This window comes from Myotis brandtii, unplaced genomic scaffold (assembly GCF_000412655.1).
Source record: "Myotis brandtii unplaced genomic scaffold, ASM41265v1 scaffold565, whole genome shotgun sequence".
In the NCBI taxonomy this organism is placed as follows: Eukaryota; Metazoa; Chordata; class Mammalia; order Chiroptera; family Vespertilionidae; genus Myotis; species Myotis brandtii.
This window is the reverse complement of record NW_005370105.1, coordinates 1,681,794-1,700,928: the sequence shown is the minus strand read 5'-3', so window position 1 is coordinate 1,700,928 and position 19,135 is coordinate 1,681,794. Positions and strand designations below refer to the sequence as shown.

The following is a 19,135-nucleotide window of genomic DNA, read 5'->3' as shown; positions in this document are numbered from 1 at the left end:
AATGATGAGAGAGAATCATCAATCGGCTGCCTCCTGTACGCCCTACACTGGGACTGCAACCTGGGCATGTATCCTGCCTGGGGTTGAACCATGACCTTCTGGTTCATAGGTCGACACTCAACCACTGAGCCACACCAATTGGATGGCTCTCTCTCTTCACTGGTTATAAAATGTAACTGGGTATTAAGATCCACTTACAATCTCCCCCTTTAAAAGATACTAATTTACATAAATAAGGCATTGACGACGATGACCTTTGCACAGTAACATACCCCTGGGTATCTTAGATCCAAAGTATAATTGCACTTAGTTTATACAGCAATTGCATTCCTGTGGGGAATGGAAGGTATTTTTGTACACAGTCCTTTTCCCTACTTAGTGTAATCAAAAAGTTTCACTGAGTCAGTTTAAGAGAAGAGAAGGAATAGGGCAGATACTATCTATGGCTACCTGTCTTCTAGGGACACGAATTGTGTTCTTGGCAGTTTCAATCCATTGACACAGCGGCCTCAGCACCATTAAGAACTAACACCATGACCTATACAATGTGACTACAGCCGCGGAAGAACCAGCCCACTGTTCCTCGCTTGCAGGAGAGGGTATCGGAGCAGGGGTAAGCGTGGCGCCTCAGAATTTAATCATCCAACACAACGGGCACGACGCGGACTGTCGGGGGGCGCGGCACAGCGAGGCTCTATTCTCTTTGGAAGCTCCAACAGCTGGGGACGTCCGGTCTTCACTTCAGGTCCAGCAGCATGGACGCTGGGTTTTCCAAGTAGGACTTCCACAGGTTGGAGAAGCGCGACATGGTGGCCCCGTCGATGACTCTGTGATCGGCCGACCAGCTCACGTTCATGATCTGCGCCTTATACACGTCTCCCTTCTGGTTGAACCGAGGAAGGGCCTGGAAACGCAGAAAGAGGGCGTCAGCCTTCACTGCGCAGAGCAGGAGCTGGAGCAGGAGACCAGAGAGACTGCACACGCCCCTCCTCGCGGAGCAGGGAGGCCTCCCAGGGCTCTGAAAACGCCATCCTGCTGGCCTCTCCCTGAGGACGAGCCTCCAGTCTCAGCTCCTCGATGGCAGCTGGTCCCGGGACTTCCATACCCACAGTGACTTTCATCTCAGATTTCAGCTACCGAACCCGCGTTTACTGAGCATCTACTACGTACCAGGCCCCTTCTAGACTCTGGGGATGGAGCAGTGAACAGAACAAGTAACCCTTCCCTCGTGGAGTGAGCATTTTAATGGGGAGAGACAGACAGGACAAACAAGTAAAATATACAGAGGGTCAGCCGAAACCGGTTTGGCTCAGTGGATAGAGCGTTGGCCTGCGAACTGAAAGGTCCCAGGTTCGATTCCGGTCAAGGGCATGTACCTGGGCTGTGGGCACATCCCCGGTGGGAGGTGTGCAGGAGGCAGCTGATCGATGTTTCTAACTCTCTATCTCTCTCCCTTCCTCTCTGTAAAAAAACCAATAAAATATATTAAAAAAATATATATACAGAGGGTCAGACTGTGAAAAGCGCAGAAGAAAAAGCGGAGCAGTTGGCAGGGGGACAGCGTGTAGAGAGCAGAGGGGAGGGGCATCTTTTTGGACGGGGTGGGCAGGGGGAGCCTCGCCACGCGGGCCTCCTCACCAGCAGTGGGGACCCCGCCATGTGGATGCTGAGACAGAGACTGCGGGAGGAGGGAGGAGGGCGGGAGGCCAGCAGGGGGGCAGGGTGGCCGCGGGGCTGGGCACGTGAAGGTGGAAGAGGTCGTGTATGGAGCACGCTGTTCAGAGCCACTGTTCTCAGTCTGTCTTTGGTAAAGGACCTATATTTTCCCCAAATTTCTAGCCCACTGATGGCTATTTAAAAGCGAATGACTTAAAAAATGAAATAAAAAAAGCAGAAAGGTACTTTTGAAATCCTAAAGATCAACACTGAGGTTGATGTGATAATAACACGCAATAATGGTGGCACACAAATGCCATCCAGGACCTTAGAGTTTTACCTCTGGGGGTTCTGGACCCCGAGTTAATAGGGATGCCCAGCCCCCAAATTCTGATTCAGTTGGTATGGGGTGAGCTTGGACATTTTAAAAAAAAAGGAAAAACCCCCATGACTCACTTGTAACCAGGTTAACAACCCTTGAAACCCTTACACCTTGGCATTCTGAAGCAAGGCACTGTGGGAGAAGCAGATGGCTTATCTGTGATTCTCCATAAAGACTCGCAGTGGGAGCTGTGGGACCCTCAGGGCGGACCCCAGGCGGATCCACAGCGGGGGGCCCAAAGGGGCGGACCCCAGGTGGACCCACAGCGGGGGACCCACAGGGGCGGACCCATAGGGGAGGACTCGCAGGGGCACAGTCAGGTCACCACCCTCCCTACAGAGGCCGCTGGGATCGCTGGCCGGGGCATCAGGAAGAAACAACTGCTCACCCCGCCGAGCATTGCACTCAACCCTGCAAAGTGAGGGAAACCTCAGAAATGGTTACTCTTGTCCTGGCTGGTGTGGCTCAGTGGATAGAGCGTCGGCCTGCGGACTGAAGGGTCCCAGGTTCGATTCCCGTTAAGGGCACATGCCTGGATTGTGGGCTTGATCCCCAGTGGGGGGCGTGCAGGAGGCAGCTGATCAATGATTCTCATCATTGATGCTTCTCTCTCTCTCTCCCTTTCCCTTCCTCTCTGGAATCAATAATAATAATAATAATAATAAAAAGATTACTCTTGTTTGTGCTCACTCTCCCGACTTGCTTAAACTGTTTCGGTTATTTCACAAACACACCTTAATTGATCCAAGAGCCCCAATGGCGACTTCGGGCGGCAGGATCACTGCTTTGGCGTAGGTGCCGCCGATCTGAAAAACAAGCAAAGACAGTGGAAACGTTAGGCCTGCGAGGAGCAAGTGGCCCGTGACATTTAAAAAAATTTTTTTTGAGTCGGGCTGGTGCGTGTGCGCGGGACTCACGGAGCCGATGTTGGAGAGAGTGAAGGTGCCCCCCGTGAGGTCGGCGGTGCTGAGCTGCCCCGTGGAGCCCAGCTTCTGGAGGCGGTTCAGCTCCGCCGCGATGTCCACCACGGAGCGCGCCTGGACGTTCTTCACGTTCGGGACGATCAGCCCCTGCTCCGTGTCCATGGCCACCCCGATGTTGTGAGACGTACAAAACAATAACAATAACAATAACAATAACAATAACACTACTACAGTAGCCTTCTCGTAGCTAGCAGGAGAGGACCACCTCCACTGCCCTATAACAGCTGCCAAACATTGCTTCCCCAGAATAGGATGGCTTCAAAGAAATGATTTTTAAAGGATTTCAAGACATTTTTTGAAAAAGGAACTCTTTTTGTCAGTAAGAATATACATTGTTAGTGGAAATGTAAGCTGACACGGGCTTTCTGGCGAACATTTAACAACAATACGTACCAACAGTTATACAAATCTGTTACAGAGATAAAGACAGAAGCATGTAGAGACACACAGGGATGCTGAGTTCAGATTGTCTGTAAATTTGAGACACTGAAAACAACCACAATGTTTACAACAGGTCAGTGGCTAAATAAATGGTAATAGAGTATTTACTGACAGGTAATGATGTCCATAATATATTAAATGAAAAAGAAAAAGAGTTTTTATAAAGTTCAAAAGTTAATTAAGCAATATTAAGCAGTATGCGTAATTCCGTGTGTGTGTGTGTGTGTGTGTGTGTGTGTGTGTGTGTGTAATGTATGTAAAAATAAAATCCTGGAAGGACGCACATCTCAACATGAACAGTTGAGTTGCCCTAGGATCCTGGGATCGGAGACAAACATCATTTCCTTGTCTGAACTCTTTGTAACCAGCCTCTCCCCAGTCAGGAAATGGTATTGATTGCCTGGGAAGACTTTAGATACAACCCTCAGAATATCCAAGTCACTTCCTGCTCGTACATTTCTAGTGAGACACACAGGTAAGAATTATCGTCCCCAAGAGTTGTCTTAATCAACTTTCACTCCAAACAGAAGAGTTCACTCAAACGGAATTCAAACTTTCCTCACTTCTCTCATTTAAATCACCCTTGTTTTAAGAATCGCAGGAATTCTGTTTTGAGAGAGGTTATTCTTTCTGAGGGAAGGGGTGATGGGATGGGTAGTATGACCCATTGCCTCAACCACAAGGGCTGAAGAATGCATAGCTGCACAGTATCATTATTAACCAGCAAACCCGCCACAACCACCACCAGTGAGACTCAGCTTACTGCTTCCTCCCTACCTGTGGTTCTAGTCTAAAACGCATCACGTTTGCGGGACCCAGACGCCGCTCACTGACAAGCACACCTGCACCGCGTTCTGTGTAGGCCAAGCACATTCTCACACACACAGCCAACCTTGTAGGTGACCTTCTGGCAGCTCTCGTCCACCGAGGCATTGAGGATGGGGAACTGCAGCAATCCCAGGGAGGCGGCCTGGCAACACAGAGCGAGGTTAGCACTCGGAACTCGGGACGGGGGCTGGGGGGGCTGCTTATGCCACGTTCCACTGCAAGCCCACATCGTCGGGCAGGTGACTGCCCAGCAAGGTGGAACAGGGTCACCCTGGTGGCTTCAGAATAAAAGAGAAAGCAGCCTGTAGTTTTGTAAACATCAAGATTTTCTCCCCACAAAAATTTTTTTTTTAATTTAAAAAGGTTTTTCAAAACAACTACAGGGTGGGACAAAAGTAGGTTTACAGTGGTTTGTATGGAGATAATACAATAATTAATAAATAATAAACAGTAAACTGTGTTTTGAGTACTCACAACTGCAATCCTGCTTTTGCCCCACCCCACACACGGGCTGGCCAAGTCCCAGGGAAAATGCCTCAATTCTAAGGGATTTCCTCACTCTGAGTAGAGTTCCCGTGAGAGGCAAACCTGTGGTCCCCAGGCAGGAAGCTGTCCCTGTGTGACAAGGACAGTGCTAACGACTTCCCGGGTTGAACTCAAATTGTAACAGCCACAGAAGGTACATGGAGGAGGCTATACTCAGGATGCAAGTATCTGACTAAGGTGGGAGGGCACACGGCGGTGGATGGTGGCTCAGTCTGACGGAACAGAGGGAGCGACTGAGAGCTCGGACTGGAGAGGGCAGCAGCGCCCCATGGTCGCATCTGAATGCTGTACTCGGAGGTTTAGAAACGATCTTGATGCGATGAAGGGGAGCCCGTGGAAAGAACTGGGGAGTGATAAGAGTTTGATTTATGGGAGCTCAGCCTCGGTGCAGTGTGGGGAAAGGCTGGTGGAAGCCACACTGCAGTTAGCGATAACCGTATGCATTTTGAGTAAAACAGACCAGAACCGGAAATTTAGGGTCTCGCTTCTCTGGGCCCCCATTTCCTTAAATGGGACGTGGGGGATGTCAGGGTCATTCTGAGAATTAAGAGAGCTCCCGTGTGCAGCGTGCTTGGCACGGGGTCTGGCACATGTAACAACTTTGTGAGTGGTGGTTCATGTGAGCTAGACTGTGAGCTGCTCAAGGTTAGTGGATGGTCTTATTCCATTTTATACTGGTCCCAAGGCCCAGTATTAGAAACGATTCTCAGGAGCCTCAACGTAAGTTTGCTGAATAAATGGAAGTAAGCCCTGGTCGGTGTGGCTCAGCTGGTTGAGTATCATCCCATGTGTCCAAAGGTTGGCGGTTCCATTCCCGGTGGGGGCATATGCCCGGGTTGTGGGCTCGATCCCTGGCAGGGGGCGTGCAGGAGGCAGCAGATCGATGGTCCTCTCATCGGTGTTTCTCTCTCTCTCCCTTCCTCTCTCTAAAATCAATAAAAACAGATTTTTTTTAAAAAAAATGGAAGTAAGTATATGTCAGTGATACGCAAGATCAATACCAAGTCTCCCTTTTGTTTAAACAGAGCTTCGCTGGAGCGGTCCTTACAGAACAAAGGCTTCACCCACTGACAGGACCAGCCGCACCAGCTCCAAGAGGCAAGTGGGTGACAATAGGGCACGTTCTTCTAGGTGATCTGGTGAGAAGTAGTATTTTTATTCAAACCCACAGTTAACACGTTCAGTATTTGGAAAAGAGCATTTAAATGCCCTACTCCACCCTTGCTGGCAATGAATGGAACCTCACCTTCATGAAGAAGGGCATAAAGGAGAGTTTAATTCCACGAGCAGAAGCAACGGGTTTCAACTCTTCTCGCAGCTTCACCAGCTCGGTGAGGTCGACCTCGTCACAGTACCCGAAGTGCGGGATCTTCAGGGCTGCGGTCATGGTCTTGACCATCGCTTTCCGAAAGCCTGGAAAACAGTATATTTTCAATTGTTAAACCCTTTAATCCTTCTCCTTTTAACCTAAAATAGAAGGTTAATGTTGTTTACTACCAATTACATTCCTCCCCACACCATTATGGAGCTCGAAAGCCACGAGTTTCAGTGCTGAAGCCCTGAATGCCGCACAACCCCCGGTGCCAAGTTCAATAACCCAACAGGTGGCCGCTTTCAAGGCTGTGTGTGCAGATAACTCTATAGGCTGCAGGCCAGGACCCACCAGCGGCTTTCCTGCAATATCCCTCTTCAGGAAGTTATCATCCTACGTGTTCATAAACAACAAGTCAGACGGAATTACTTTGAGAGCTAACAAAAAATAATGAATATTTAAAATATCTGGAGACTTCAAACTGAACAGTTATTCGTTTACACATTCACATTCCAAGAAACTGGCTAACACGTTACTTACTCTTCAGAAATTAACAGTATAAATTGGGAAAACTGTTATTTCATCATTAAAAATAAATTGTATGCTGAACTTGAACTTTCCCTGCAGTAAGAATTACAAACACCATGTTATTTAAAATAAATAAAGAAAATTAAAAAAAAATCAAAATACCCTATTATATGCATGGACCTAAGGAGGCAGCTGCTCCCCAGTAGATTACACTGTTACCGGCAGTACCGTTACTGTTACCTGTTATGGGCTCTGTTCTGTCCTGGCCTGTGAATATCACAGGTTTTGCTACTGGGGTAGGAAGAGGTTTGTCTTTTGGTTTCGGTGGAGGTGGCATAATTTCGGCTTTTGGTGAAGGAGGTAATATAGCTCCTGTCTGCTTCTCCAAAAAGTTGAGAATATCTTCTTTGAGTATTCTGCCATCTTTTCCTGAGCCAACAACTTCACTCAGCTTAATCTAAAAAAGGATACACTTAATGTGAAAAATAGAACTACCTGAAAATAAATAAATCCATCATGAAGGTCGCTAAGTGGAACTTAATGCATTGTAGGTAAAAAAAAAAAAAAAAAAAGTACCTCTGCCCAATAGGTTAGTATAAGGAAGTAACATTTTCATTATCTTAACAGAGCGCGATAAGAACAGCTCCCTCCTAAGTCATCACGTTACTTGTGCACATGCTGTGTATTTGTCCACGTGGTAACCATGCGGTATTTACGCTGTAGATAATCCATACCTATGTATGAAAACTTACATTTTTAAACAATCAACTCTTCTTAAATTTCTTGCATGATTCTTAACTGATTTTTTCTATTTTTAGAAACTACAGAGAACTGAGGTCACCTGATGCTCTTAATGATCTAGTGTTCCATGATTATCTCTATGTTCTGTTAGCTAAATGGTCTTCATATTTGAATGCATTTAATGGCGAATAAATGGCCATGAAGGCTCTAGTCTATACCGTAACTTATGTAGGCATCTCCCTGATTTGAACACATGCACTTGCTAATTTTGGCTATAAAGTACGTGAAGGAATACGCCCCGGATTCTTCCTCGGGCTAGCTTCTGGAACAATCGTCGGATAACTGCCGAAGGGATGTGAACACTTCAGTGACTCTTCTACTTCCAAAAAGTACACATTTGTTTTTCCCACTGGAACTTAGTTACTGCTCTCAAAAACCAACCAACAAAACACCTGCCCGTGGGCACACTGGGAAGAGCTCGGGCCCTGGAAGGAGGCAGATCTGGGTCCAAGTCCCCAGTTCGGCTCCCTCCTCGATTTCAGGCAACTTCATCAACTCTGCCCTCCCACATCTGCGAAATGGGGACCGTCCGAACCCCCTCCGGGGCTACAGTGGGGGTCAGCGTGCAGTGTCTGGCTCAGGTCTCCTATGAGGAAAGCAGTCAGTGGAGCCCGGGAGACGGACTTCAGAATCCTGGCTCCACCACCGCTCTGTGACCTTGGGCCGGTTTCCTGACCTCCTCCTATCTTATCTCACAGAGCTGTGAAGATTAAATGAAACACCATGTAAATTCTCATTGCCCGCCCCGGGAGCCACCTTCCCGGGAGGTTAGGCACCAAGGACAGGCTGATGAGAGGAATTCCAAAGGCCAGCCTCCTTGACTCAGTTCTGGGGTTCTCCCCACCTCCCCGGGATCAGGGCACATCCTAGAGACCCATCCTTGCCTGGCCCACTGCCCGCCTCTTCCCTCCCCTATGCTCATGCCCAGTAAAGGTGCTCACTCTTTCAATCAATCAATCAATCAATCATCACGTCCCCAATCCTTGTCTCAATCTGTGCTCCTAGGGCACCTGACCTAAGACACGAGTATTTACAAGAGCTGCATCAATGGTGGCCCTGATGTTATCAGCTCTAAGAAAGCACAGTAAAAGCACACTCCTCAATCAGGAGAAGTAATGAGTTCCCAATGGTTTTCTCATTTCTCACGAGTGCCTTGACGCAACTACCACTTTTCGGTAACAGACATTCCCATGTTTTCTCCCACCCCAACTGGAGCCATCTCATCTGGACAGCAGGCTAGTTCTCAGATGCAAGCACACGCTCTCTCTGTGTCTCACGCTTACGCGTTAAGAAAACGTACGTTGTTCTCCATGGCCAGGCGGCGCACCGCCGGGGTGGCCAGCGTCTTGTGGCCTTTTATCTCCTGGTGAGTGTGCTCGTCATGGGACACGGCGGGCGTTTCCACCACATCCTCCTCGGAATCTGGTAACAAGGTACATGTTTACTCTTCAGCTGAGAATATATACAAAGATTCTACATGATAGACAAAAGGCGTAATAGTCGGGCTACTTCAGAAAGGAAAACAAACAGGAGAGGTGGGGGTACTGGTATCCGGTGGTGTTTCATGGCTTTGTACCTGGTATTCACTTCATTTCTGTTGAAATCACGTAGCCAGCTACCAGTTAAAAAATGAGAGCTTCTTCCATAAATTTTAAAAAATGTTGTATTTTAAACACTTTTCTAATAAATTTCTTCTATAAGTCGCGTGAAATAAGGATCAGGTGGGAGGTAAATTACACGGAAGGATCATGTAAAGTCTGGGACCAGCCTAAATGCTTCCCCAAGATGACACAGCATTTAAATGTTCCTCTGCTTTGAACACTGATGTGTGAAGAGTGGTGATTTCTGAGTAGCGAGAGCATGTTTTCATTTTCTTATTTTTGGTTTTCTTATCTCATAACTTTCTCTAATGCAGCGTCCTGCTTTGATAACAGAAACTAAATAAATGACGAAAGTCTTCAATAAGCTACCTCCCAGCTTTTAGAGGGAGCTGGTCACGGTGCATAAAGACTCAGGACATCCCAGGTCTAAACTGGGCTGTCACTGCCGTTGGGTTGGGTTTAGTTCCTACATCGGTTCAACAGAATTACTCACGTGTAAGGATAAGAAATCTAAGTGTGAAACCTGACAGATGACGAAGTGACTGCATTGGTATTACACTCTTGCACAGCCCGCAGGGCCTCTGTGTCTCAGGCACCCACGGGACTTCTGCCTCTCACTGCGGACCTGTCTGAACCCCAGCGCTTCCTCCAGGTTGCGGGCGAGGGCTGCCTCACAGACAGGTCCCCGCCAGCCTCGGATACAGCGCTGTTTCCGGGATGACAGAGCCCTGGGCTTCGGGGAGGGCAGCCAGCTGTGCGCCCCACGGCACCAGCCCGGTGCCCGTTTCCCTGGAGCGCTCTCATCTGGAATCCCTGTCAGTGCACTGATGGTGAGACCCCCGGCCGCTGCTTCTTCGCATGCGGGTCTCCGCACTGCTCCTCCGGCTTTTCCTCCTTTTCTCTCCTGTGTCTCCTCTCCAGGAAGCCTGGCTTTCACAGCCATCAGCACGAGTGCTGTTCGGTTCCGTATCCGCGGCACAGAGCCATCCCACTGTGCACACTACACCTTCTGTTAGCAGTGACCAGTGTCCTGGATCTTTCATTGTTGCTTCTGTGACCACTATGGTTTCCAGAAGCCTGGCCACCAGGTCACTCTTACTGTCCATGTAGTTACCATGGCCACTGGTCAAAAGATAATCACGCATCACCAACGACCCTTTCTATTTCCCTGACTTCCTGTAAGTTGTTAAAAGTAAACATCCCTTTTGATTGGTACCCAAAGACGCATGGACAGCAGCGATCAACTTGGCGAACAGGGACATGCACGTCAGTACCTTTTAAAGCTTCCGTTTCTATGTCGACGAGTGGCTTCCCCACATAGGCCGTGTCCTCTAGGTTATAGTACAGTTTCTTAATGACGCCATCGTAACGACTGGTGATGGTAACAGAAGCTTTGTCGCTCTGAACTTCACAGATGCTGTCGAACTGAGACACGGTGTCTCCTTCCTTCACGAACCTACAAGAAACAGTTGTCAGACCTGCCGTGTGACCAAGTGCCGAGCAGCCTGCACCGCTGACGCCATGCTGAGTTATGTCCTATCCACCCAGGCTAGCAGTGAGTCCCAGTGGTGCACCAAAGAATGTTCCAGAAAAGACCATCATGGTTTCCAGAACCTCTCTGGTGTTATCTCTAATACCAACTTTTTAAAACCGTTCATAGGTCTGCAATTTGAAAATTTAATTAAACTTTCAGGTTTTCTGCTTCACCCACTCCTTGGGTAAGGTTCTAAAAAAGTATTTTAAGTGTGTGTGTGTGTGTGTGTGTGTGTGTGTGTGTTTCCTTTCATTGTTTTATATTAGCCTGTATCAAACTTTAAGGGGTGCCTATTATTTCTAGAATTAGATTGAAAAATTGATGTCCCCAGCACACAACCTTTGTAATTTCATGAATTTTGGCGTGAGTTCTCTTCTAGAATTATTGTTGCCTGTCCTTTTATATCGATCCCTTTATCCCATAACTGTTTTAAGTGTGCTTTACCAAACAGAGCAGGGAGAATGAGACCAACCTCAAATACTGCATGTGATTCTGAGTTTAATACCATTCTTTTTTTTTTAATTTTTTAATTTATTATTTTTTCTTTATTAAGTTATTACATATGTGTCCTTATCCCCCCATTGCCTCCCCACCCCCCGCACTCATGCCCTTCCCCCCGGTGTCTGCGTCCATTGGTTATGCTTATGTCTAATACCACTCTTGACGTATCTAGCACATTCCTGACATTTTTTCTTCACTAACATCACTATTGTTGTCACTACCACTCTTGACGTATCTAGCACATTCCTGACATTTTGCATTAATTCTTCACTAACATCACTATTGTTCAGTCATTCTTATGCCTTGTCTTCCTGTCCTAACCAGGTCTCAGTCCACATAACACGCCACCCGTGACAGGGACATGAGGTGTGAGAGCACCTATGGGGCTTTCCCTCCCAGACAGTGAGGGCCCCGGGATTCCGCCCCCCTGGAAAAGCAGCAAGTGCACCGACACACGTCATCCCTTAGAGGTGAACTTCTCTGCTTTTAGCTGAAACGAGGGGTGGGCTGCGAACGTCTTTAAAAAGAGGAGAAAATGATGCTTAAGACACTGCCCAGAACAAGACGCAGTGATGTGTGAACTGGCTCACCAGCATGCTGACACCAGCAGCTCGTTCCACCCACTCCTTTGGGAGGTGGTAGCAACTTTCTCCATTTAAATCGAACCTACTTATTTTCACTCTGATTATCTTAAGATGGACTTAAACCTTTCTCACAATAACTTACCATTCTTTGACAGTTACTTCTCTGATGCCTTCTCCGATGTCTGAGAGTTTGAACTGAACAATCTGTCCCCGCTGACCTTCAAAGACAAATGAGAAGTAATCTCCTTAAACATGTCACGTGTTGTTAGGTGATGCTTTTACACCTAAAATTAGAAAATATTCTCCAGCAGAGGCAGAAATGATTTCATTTTACAGATAAAAATTTCTCAATTTTTAACAGCATCATCATCATTCATAGCCATCAAACATTTAAATAAGTCCATTGATGCCACCGACCCACCGCCACTGCCACAGAACTCCCACTTCTCAGCTTCCAAAGCCATGTTCTGTTACAAGGGGATGTAAACAGACTGTGAAACATGGCGTGTATTAGGGAGACCCCACCGCACCCCCGCTTCACGTTATGAAGCTGTCATAACCACCAACAGCCTGCTCCCAGGTCTCTGTTGACCTTGTATTTTGGCTTCATACTCTCACTCTTAGTGGCTAAAGATCAGGCAGATCCCTACACAGAAAACTCGATGGGAGATTCTTATTTGCCCAAACTATGTTCTGCCAACTTATTAAATTTGAGTCTTTTCCTTCCACTTTCCACTTTTTACCCCTTTTACAAAGATCTACCCCCTTTTTATAACACTTGGATGCCAATGAAACTTTATGGTAATTATTCCCAAGAAAGTCAGTATGTTTGGTTAGCAAATGGCTCTGAACTGATTTAAGAATGTGCCTCTATTTTTAGACTGCTAATAGGTACAACTGCTCATAAAATACACAAACAGCTGATTCAGGAGCACATTTTTCTTTAATAAATATGAGGAGGTAAGTTAGTAGTAAAGAAATGTGTCTTCGATATGAGGTCTCAGGAGCCTGTTTCCATTCTAGGAAGCGGGCCCTCTCGCGGCCTGCTGCTCATTTAAACGGGAACCTTTTGGGAACACTTTGGTACTAAGTACCCAAAGCCTTAAAAAAAAGGCCCACGACTTTGAGCCAGCAACTCTAGTTTGAAGCCTTTTTTTGCCCGAGGACATAGAGGCACACAGAGGTCAGTGCTCAAGAACAGTTACCATGGAGACCGGGACCCAACCTGAGTGACTAAAACGTGACAAGTAAATGCACAATGACACCTCTATGCAAAGCCAGGTTATGCAAGGAACGCGATGAGCCCACAGCATGTGCAAGAGCATGGAAATGTGACAACATCGTTAGCGAATGGCCAACAGTTCTGTGTGGCTGAGGCCAGGTCCTGTGGGGAGAAATCAGCCCAGACTTTAAAGGGCTTTGTGTGCCAGGCGGAGGTGAGGTGTTTGAAGTTTATCCTACAGGTAATCAGGGGCCAGTGAGGGTTCGTCCGTTTCACCGTTCCTAAAATCTACGCTGGCCTGTGACTTGCTTTCACCTATAGAATATAGCAGAAGTGAAAGTGTGTAAATTATTTTTTAAAAAAATATATATTTTTATTGATTTCAGAGAGGAAGGGAGAGGGAGAGAGAGAGATAGAAAAATCAATGATGAGAGAGAATCATGGACCGGCTGCCTCATGCATGCCCCCTACTGGGGATGCAGCCCAAAACCTGGGCGTGTGCCCTGACCAGGAATCAAACCGTGACCTCCTAGTTCAACGCTCAACCACTGAGCCACGCCGGCCGGGCGAAAGTGTGTAAATTCTGGAGCCTAAGCCTCAGAGGACCTCACCCTCACAGCTCTCCCTTGTCCCTCTTGGAAGGCAGCCCACCTAACCTGGCGGAGTATGAGAGGCCAGGGGTGGAGCAATGCGATGTCCCAGCCGGGAACCAACACTAATCGTTAGACGTGTGAGGGAGAGCGTCCTGGACCCTCCAGCCCAGGTGAGGCTCTAGCCAAACACAGTCACATCAGTGAGCCGGGCCGACGCCCAGGATCCTGACAGATAATAAATCATCGTCGCTTCAAGCTGCTCTGAGGACGGCTGCTACTCAGCAGTGGTTTCCTGCCAGGGAGTCCCCGCAGCCATCTCAGGCCTGTAGCTTTAGGTCTACAATGTTAGGAGACAATTCTCTCCGGCAGGAGTGTGGCGGGGAGAGACGGGAAGGGGCGGCAGGGAAGGCGGTTAGGAGGCTACTGCAGGTGAAGAAGCTGAAGGACGGAGCTTAACAGATTTATACATGTTTGAAGCTGCCTGAAAAGGAGAAGACAAGTTTAAGAAACACATAAGCTGTAAACTGAATGGATCACGGTCATCAGTTTGAGGTGAGAAAGGAATCAGGCTCTAGGCTTCCAGCTTAGCTACTTACTAAGCTGGGGACTAAAGAAGAGAGTGTATCCCAAGCACCGAGAGCAGTGCCTGGCACACAGTAGGTGCTCAGTAAATATCTGTGTTGCATGAACTGATTCTCACACCAACACAAAGGGGCAGATACTGTGACTACTCCCACTTTCCAGGTGACATGAAGTCACCTGCTTGACGTTACACAGCCAGCAACTGGTAGGCCACGAACCTAGAGCTCATAACCGCCTGCACTGGAGCTTCAATGGCCTCTATTCTCTCTCACCAAAGACCGACTTTTGAAAAATCTTTAAAAAAAACAAATGGTGACAGTAGGTTCACATATCTTAGGGTGTTGTGGCAGATGGCGTGTCAGAGGCACGGAAGGACTGACTGTCCTCAGGCGGGTCTGCCTGGAACCCCCCTGCTTTTCACTGCTAGCACAGACCCAGGTGCCCACATCTGGCAAAAAGGTAAGGACACAACACAAGTCCAGGGTTCTTTACCAGGTTTCTAGAGAGAACGTCAGAAAATAGAGTTTTAGTGTCCTCGCAAATCTAATCCTGACAGCCTCGAGTTCTTCAGAGAGGGTAGAAAACGTGGGGGCGGGGGGGTAATTAAATGGTAAAAGCAGGGAACTTTGTATCTAGGGGCACCTCCAGCTGGTTTCATCCCACCATCCACCAGGACAGATGAAGTCCTCCTCCAACCACCAACACGGCAGGGAGTACAAGGGCACAAACGATTCTATCAGACGATCAAGTCACATTTCCCTGGACTGAGACAGTCTATCCATGCTGACTGTTGCACACAGATGAGCCAGGTGATAAAGAGAAGATGGCCCAAGACAACCCATTCCCAACACGTATCAAGGGAAAGTGTGTGAAAGGGGAGTGGGGGAGAGGTAGGGTGCAAAGATAATTTTTTAAAAAAAAGGATAAATGTGGGGAGAGCAAGGAGGGCCAGGCTAGGAATAAAAGGTCCACTTGAAAAAGAAAACAAACTTTGATAAGTCTACAATCACTTAAGATAAAGTGCTGAGTAAGATACAAAACGTTCTCTCACGCGGCTATGGTGGTCACACTCACCAGCAGTTGTTTTCAGCGGTCGGTGCGGATGGCTAGCCTTGAAGGAAGGGTGGCCGAAGAAACACACATATTTGGGTTTCAAAGCACGAACATCACTCCGTGTCTGAAAGTAGCGAACGCAAACCTAGCGACCAGAAGACCAAAAGGAAAAGCTCTGATATGTGATCTTTACGGCTTCCCTCTCTAAGTATAGAGGGAATTTCACGTCCATTCTAACAGTGGAACGACCGTTACCACTGCATAAACGACCTGAAATGATCTAGGCCCCAATCAGACACCGGACATCAAGTGGCAGGAAGAAGATCGGGGAGCGGGTGCCGGGGAAGCTGAGGGTGGGGAAGCTCTCAGGGGAGCGAGGCCCGGACCTCGTCGGTCAGGTGCTGCTGGGGACGGCTGGCTGGCTTGTCCCTGGTACCTCCTACTTCTCTTTCACAAAGCTCAGGTTATGCAATGTCCTCTGGGAACTCCGGTCTGAACCTGGGACCGTTCCTAGGTGTTCCTGCAGCTGTAGGACCTGTCCATGCATCGCAGGCCTTACGCTGTGCTGTAACTGCTTGTCTACGAACTATCCCTGTCTCTCTGTCTGTCTGTCTGTCTGTCCTCCACCACAGGCTGTGATTAACCTCTGTGCGGGCAGGGATGGTGTCGGTCTTATTCATATTTGCATCCTGGATGCCTAGCACCAGACCTGGTCCGTAGCGGGTTCTCGAAAGGCTTTGTAAGATTAGGGGTCGCCCGCTGTAGGAAGCTCTGGGGCAGAGTAGGAACTGAATACAAACCAGATGAAACACTATGATGACGGGATGTTCACTGCTTAGTGCTAAAACACCGAGTGACAGTGGGGAACGGCAGGGTGATGGTGGTGGGTCGCAGCTGCATGGAGCCCAAGGTTGGGAAGACACAGGTGCAGACCTGGGAGGCAAGGACACGCCCCAGGGATGAGGCTGGAGCAGGTGTCTCCGCTGCTTGGGGGCAAGGACCGTGCAGTGATGCTTTGCTCCGAGGGCCTCTTCCTGGACTGCGAGTCCCTTGAGAGCTGGGGTCGTCGCGTCGTGTCTGGCACCCAGTGGGTGCTCCCTGAATGCTCAATGGGTACATCCCCGGTGCCTGTCCCAGCGCCCGGCACCCAGATGCTGCTCAGCGACAGGCCAGCTGGGCCTCGGGGTGCAGAGGGAGCGGAAGGGCCGCCGAGTCCCGCTAGGGGCGCGCCCAGGTGAGGGGCGGGAGTGGGTCTCCAGACCCGTCGGCTCCCACCTTCGGTGCCCTTCGCTCTGCGGGTGTCCCCCCACCTCTCCATCCCGCGTGCCCGGTACGCGCGGCCCTCGGAGGACACACGCACACACCTCCCGCGAAAGACTGCGGACACATCACTCCTCCCCGACCTCAGCCCGCCCGGCCCGCTCACCAGCCGCCCGGCTCTCTGGCTCCAAGTCCGCAGCACGCGCACTGCGGCCATCTTACTCCGGAAACTACAGCGGCGCTGCGATTGGAGGCGTGGCCCCTGCCCGGCCACCTATTGGGATCCGGGAAACGCACCTCCCCCTGAGCGGCCAATGAGAGCGAAGGAGCGGCCCACCGGACAGCCAATCAGGGAGGGGGGCGTGGCCGGAGTAACGCCCACTGCGGGGGCGGGGCGGGAGGGGATGCCCGGAGGAGAAAAGCTGGAAGATGGGGAACCAGTGGGAGGAGGGCAGCCGGGTTTCATTTCGCGGACCATGTCGGACGTGTGCACCCACGGTCATCTTTGTAGTCCATGCAGCGGGGGCGGGGGAGGCAGGGTTAAGGGAACACAAAGGAAAGGCACTTACCTGGAGGGAGGTGTGTGACCCAGCCCTGAGGATGCGCAGGAAAATAGCTCCGGTCTTCCGCCGGGATTGCAACCGCCTGGATGGTGGGTGCCAGGCTCCGACCCAGGAACCATGTCCCGACGACTGGCAGCTCTTATCCCAGCGAGCATTCCTGACCATTTGAACTGGCTGTTCAATATTTTTTCATGGAAGATGAACAAGGTTACCCTGATGTCTAAAATAAGCATGTTATTAACATGTTCTTCCCTTCTCAGCACTGGAAATATATGTCACAGACATATGAACCGGATTTATTTGCCTCTTGGACTACAAAGATGACCGTTGGTGCACATTTATTTGCCTCAAATTTAGAACCAGGAATGATAAGATCAGAGCTTGCATAGTCAAGTTTCCAGGGTGACATTTGTCTGTTTTTGCCTCTTTTCGGGAATGAAAATCTGCACAGATGTCCAAAGAAATACAGAGAGGGAAAAAAAAACTGGAACAAAGAGGACATTATAAGTCCCCAATTTTGAAGATGAGTGGCTGTGAAACAAAATCTCAGGTATTACACAAATTCAATGTCTAATATTATCTAAACTCGCCCTTCTTTTTTTGCCTTATTTACCTTTCAGTGTATTTCCCTCTCTCTCTCTCACACACACCTATACACACACACATGCACGCATGCACACACACGGACTACTGTGAGCAATAAATCAAAGTCATTATCTTTAAAGGAAAATCTAACAAAACACTTTATAAGCACTGTTAATATATTTGATAATACTACATGCAAGTGTTACATAAAAACACTTTGAAGTGAATTATTTTTTCTCTAGGGTCCCTATACCATCTCTTCCTCTTAATGTCCCTTTATCTCTAACTTCTCCCAATAAAACATCTAGTTTATTTCCTTTCTTTTATCCTCTTTTACCTCAATGGCTTACTGCTTCCAAATTCAGTATTATGTTTTCTTACCTTTCTTTCCAAAAGCAAGAGACATGCCACCTACTCACTAGTTAATCCTTTCACTCAAAGAGAGACAAAAAATTAATTTCTTCTCTTTTTTTTAACTAATAAATATGACCATGTCCCAGCAATTCCACTCCTAGGTGTCTACCCAAGAGAAAGGAAAACATATGTCTACACAAAGGCTAGTACAACAATGATTGTAACAGCATTGTTCTTAATAGCCCAAAACTGGAAACACCCCCAATTTCCTTCAACAAGTGAATGGATAAATAAAATGTGGTACATCCATATCGTGGAGTAGTATTCATCCTTAACAATGACTGAAGTACTGATTTGTGCTCTAACCTGCACGAACATCAAATTTTTTCAAACTTTTTTTTTTTATTTTAGAGAGAGGGAGAGAGAAATGTGGGTAGATGTGAGCAACATCGATTGGCTGCCTCCTGTGCGCCCCCTCCTGGGGAGCCAGCCCTGCAACCTGGGCATGCGCCCTGACCAGGGACTGAACCCGCACCTGCCACCTGCTGGGGACCTTTCCATGCCTGGGAATGTCCACACTAGGAACATTCTTTAAAAAAAAAAAATTCTTTATTGAGTTCAGAAAGGAAGGGAGAAGGAGAGAGAGATAGAAACATCAATGATGAGAAAGAATCATTGATTGCTGCACACCCCCCACTGGGGATCGAGCCCACAACCCAGGTATGTACCCTTGGCCAAAATCAAACCTGGGACCCTTCAGTCCGCAGGCAGACGCTCTATCCACTGAGCCAAGCCGGCCAGGGCAGGAACATTCTTGATCCTCCTCCTGCAAAAGTTTCTCCAGGGCGGTGGCTTCTAGCCTGCACTGCACATTCATATCAACTCGGGTCTTATTAACATGCAGCTCCCAGGGCAGGACCCCAGAGTCTGCACGTCTAACAAGCTCGAGGTGACACAGGTGCTAGTGGTTAGCCAATGGCATGTGATTAATAAGGTAAGAGTTTATACCTGAAAATGCACTTGTTGAGACATGGGTTCTATTATATATCTTTAATTTTAACCACGATGAGGAACTGCCAGACTATTTTCAAAAGTGGCCGCACTAGTGTGCGCGCGTCTCGCGAGAGGAAAAGCAGTAATAGTACTCGGCACCAGGGCACACGCATTTCAAGGGACAGGCTGCGGACGAGGCACCCGGGAGGTCGGTGCGTGCAGGCCCGGCCGGG

General features: G+C 48.5%; 1 protein-coding gene across 1 annotated transcript; it reads right to left on the bottom strand.

Annotated features, from left to right (window-relative positions):
- Positions 1 to 64: 64 nt before the first annotated feature.
- Positions 65 to 16,667, bottom strand: DBT (dihydrolipoamide branched chain transacylase E2). Its single transcript, XM_005878546.2, has 11 exons — positions 16,574 to 16,667; positions 15,169 to 15,292; positions 11,840 to 11,915; positions 10,353 to 10,534; positions 8,778 to 8,899; positions 6,917 to 7,133; positions 6,083 to 6,249; positions 4,354 to 4,432; positions 2,956 to 3,146; positions 2,773 to 2,844; positions 65 to 904 (listed from the first exon to the last, which is right to left on the bottom strand). The coding sequence occupies exons 1-11, from the start codon at positions 16,622 to 16,624 to the stop codon at positions 737 to 739; spliced, it is 1,449 nt and encodes a 482-aa protein (XP_005878608.1). The 5' UTR covers positions 16,625 to 16,667; the 3' UTR covers positions 65 to 736.
- Between the last annotated feature and the right edge of the window lie 2,468 nt (positions 16,668 to 19,135).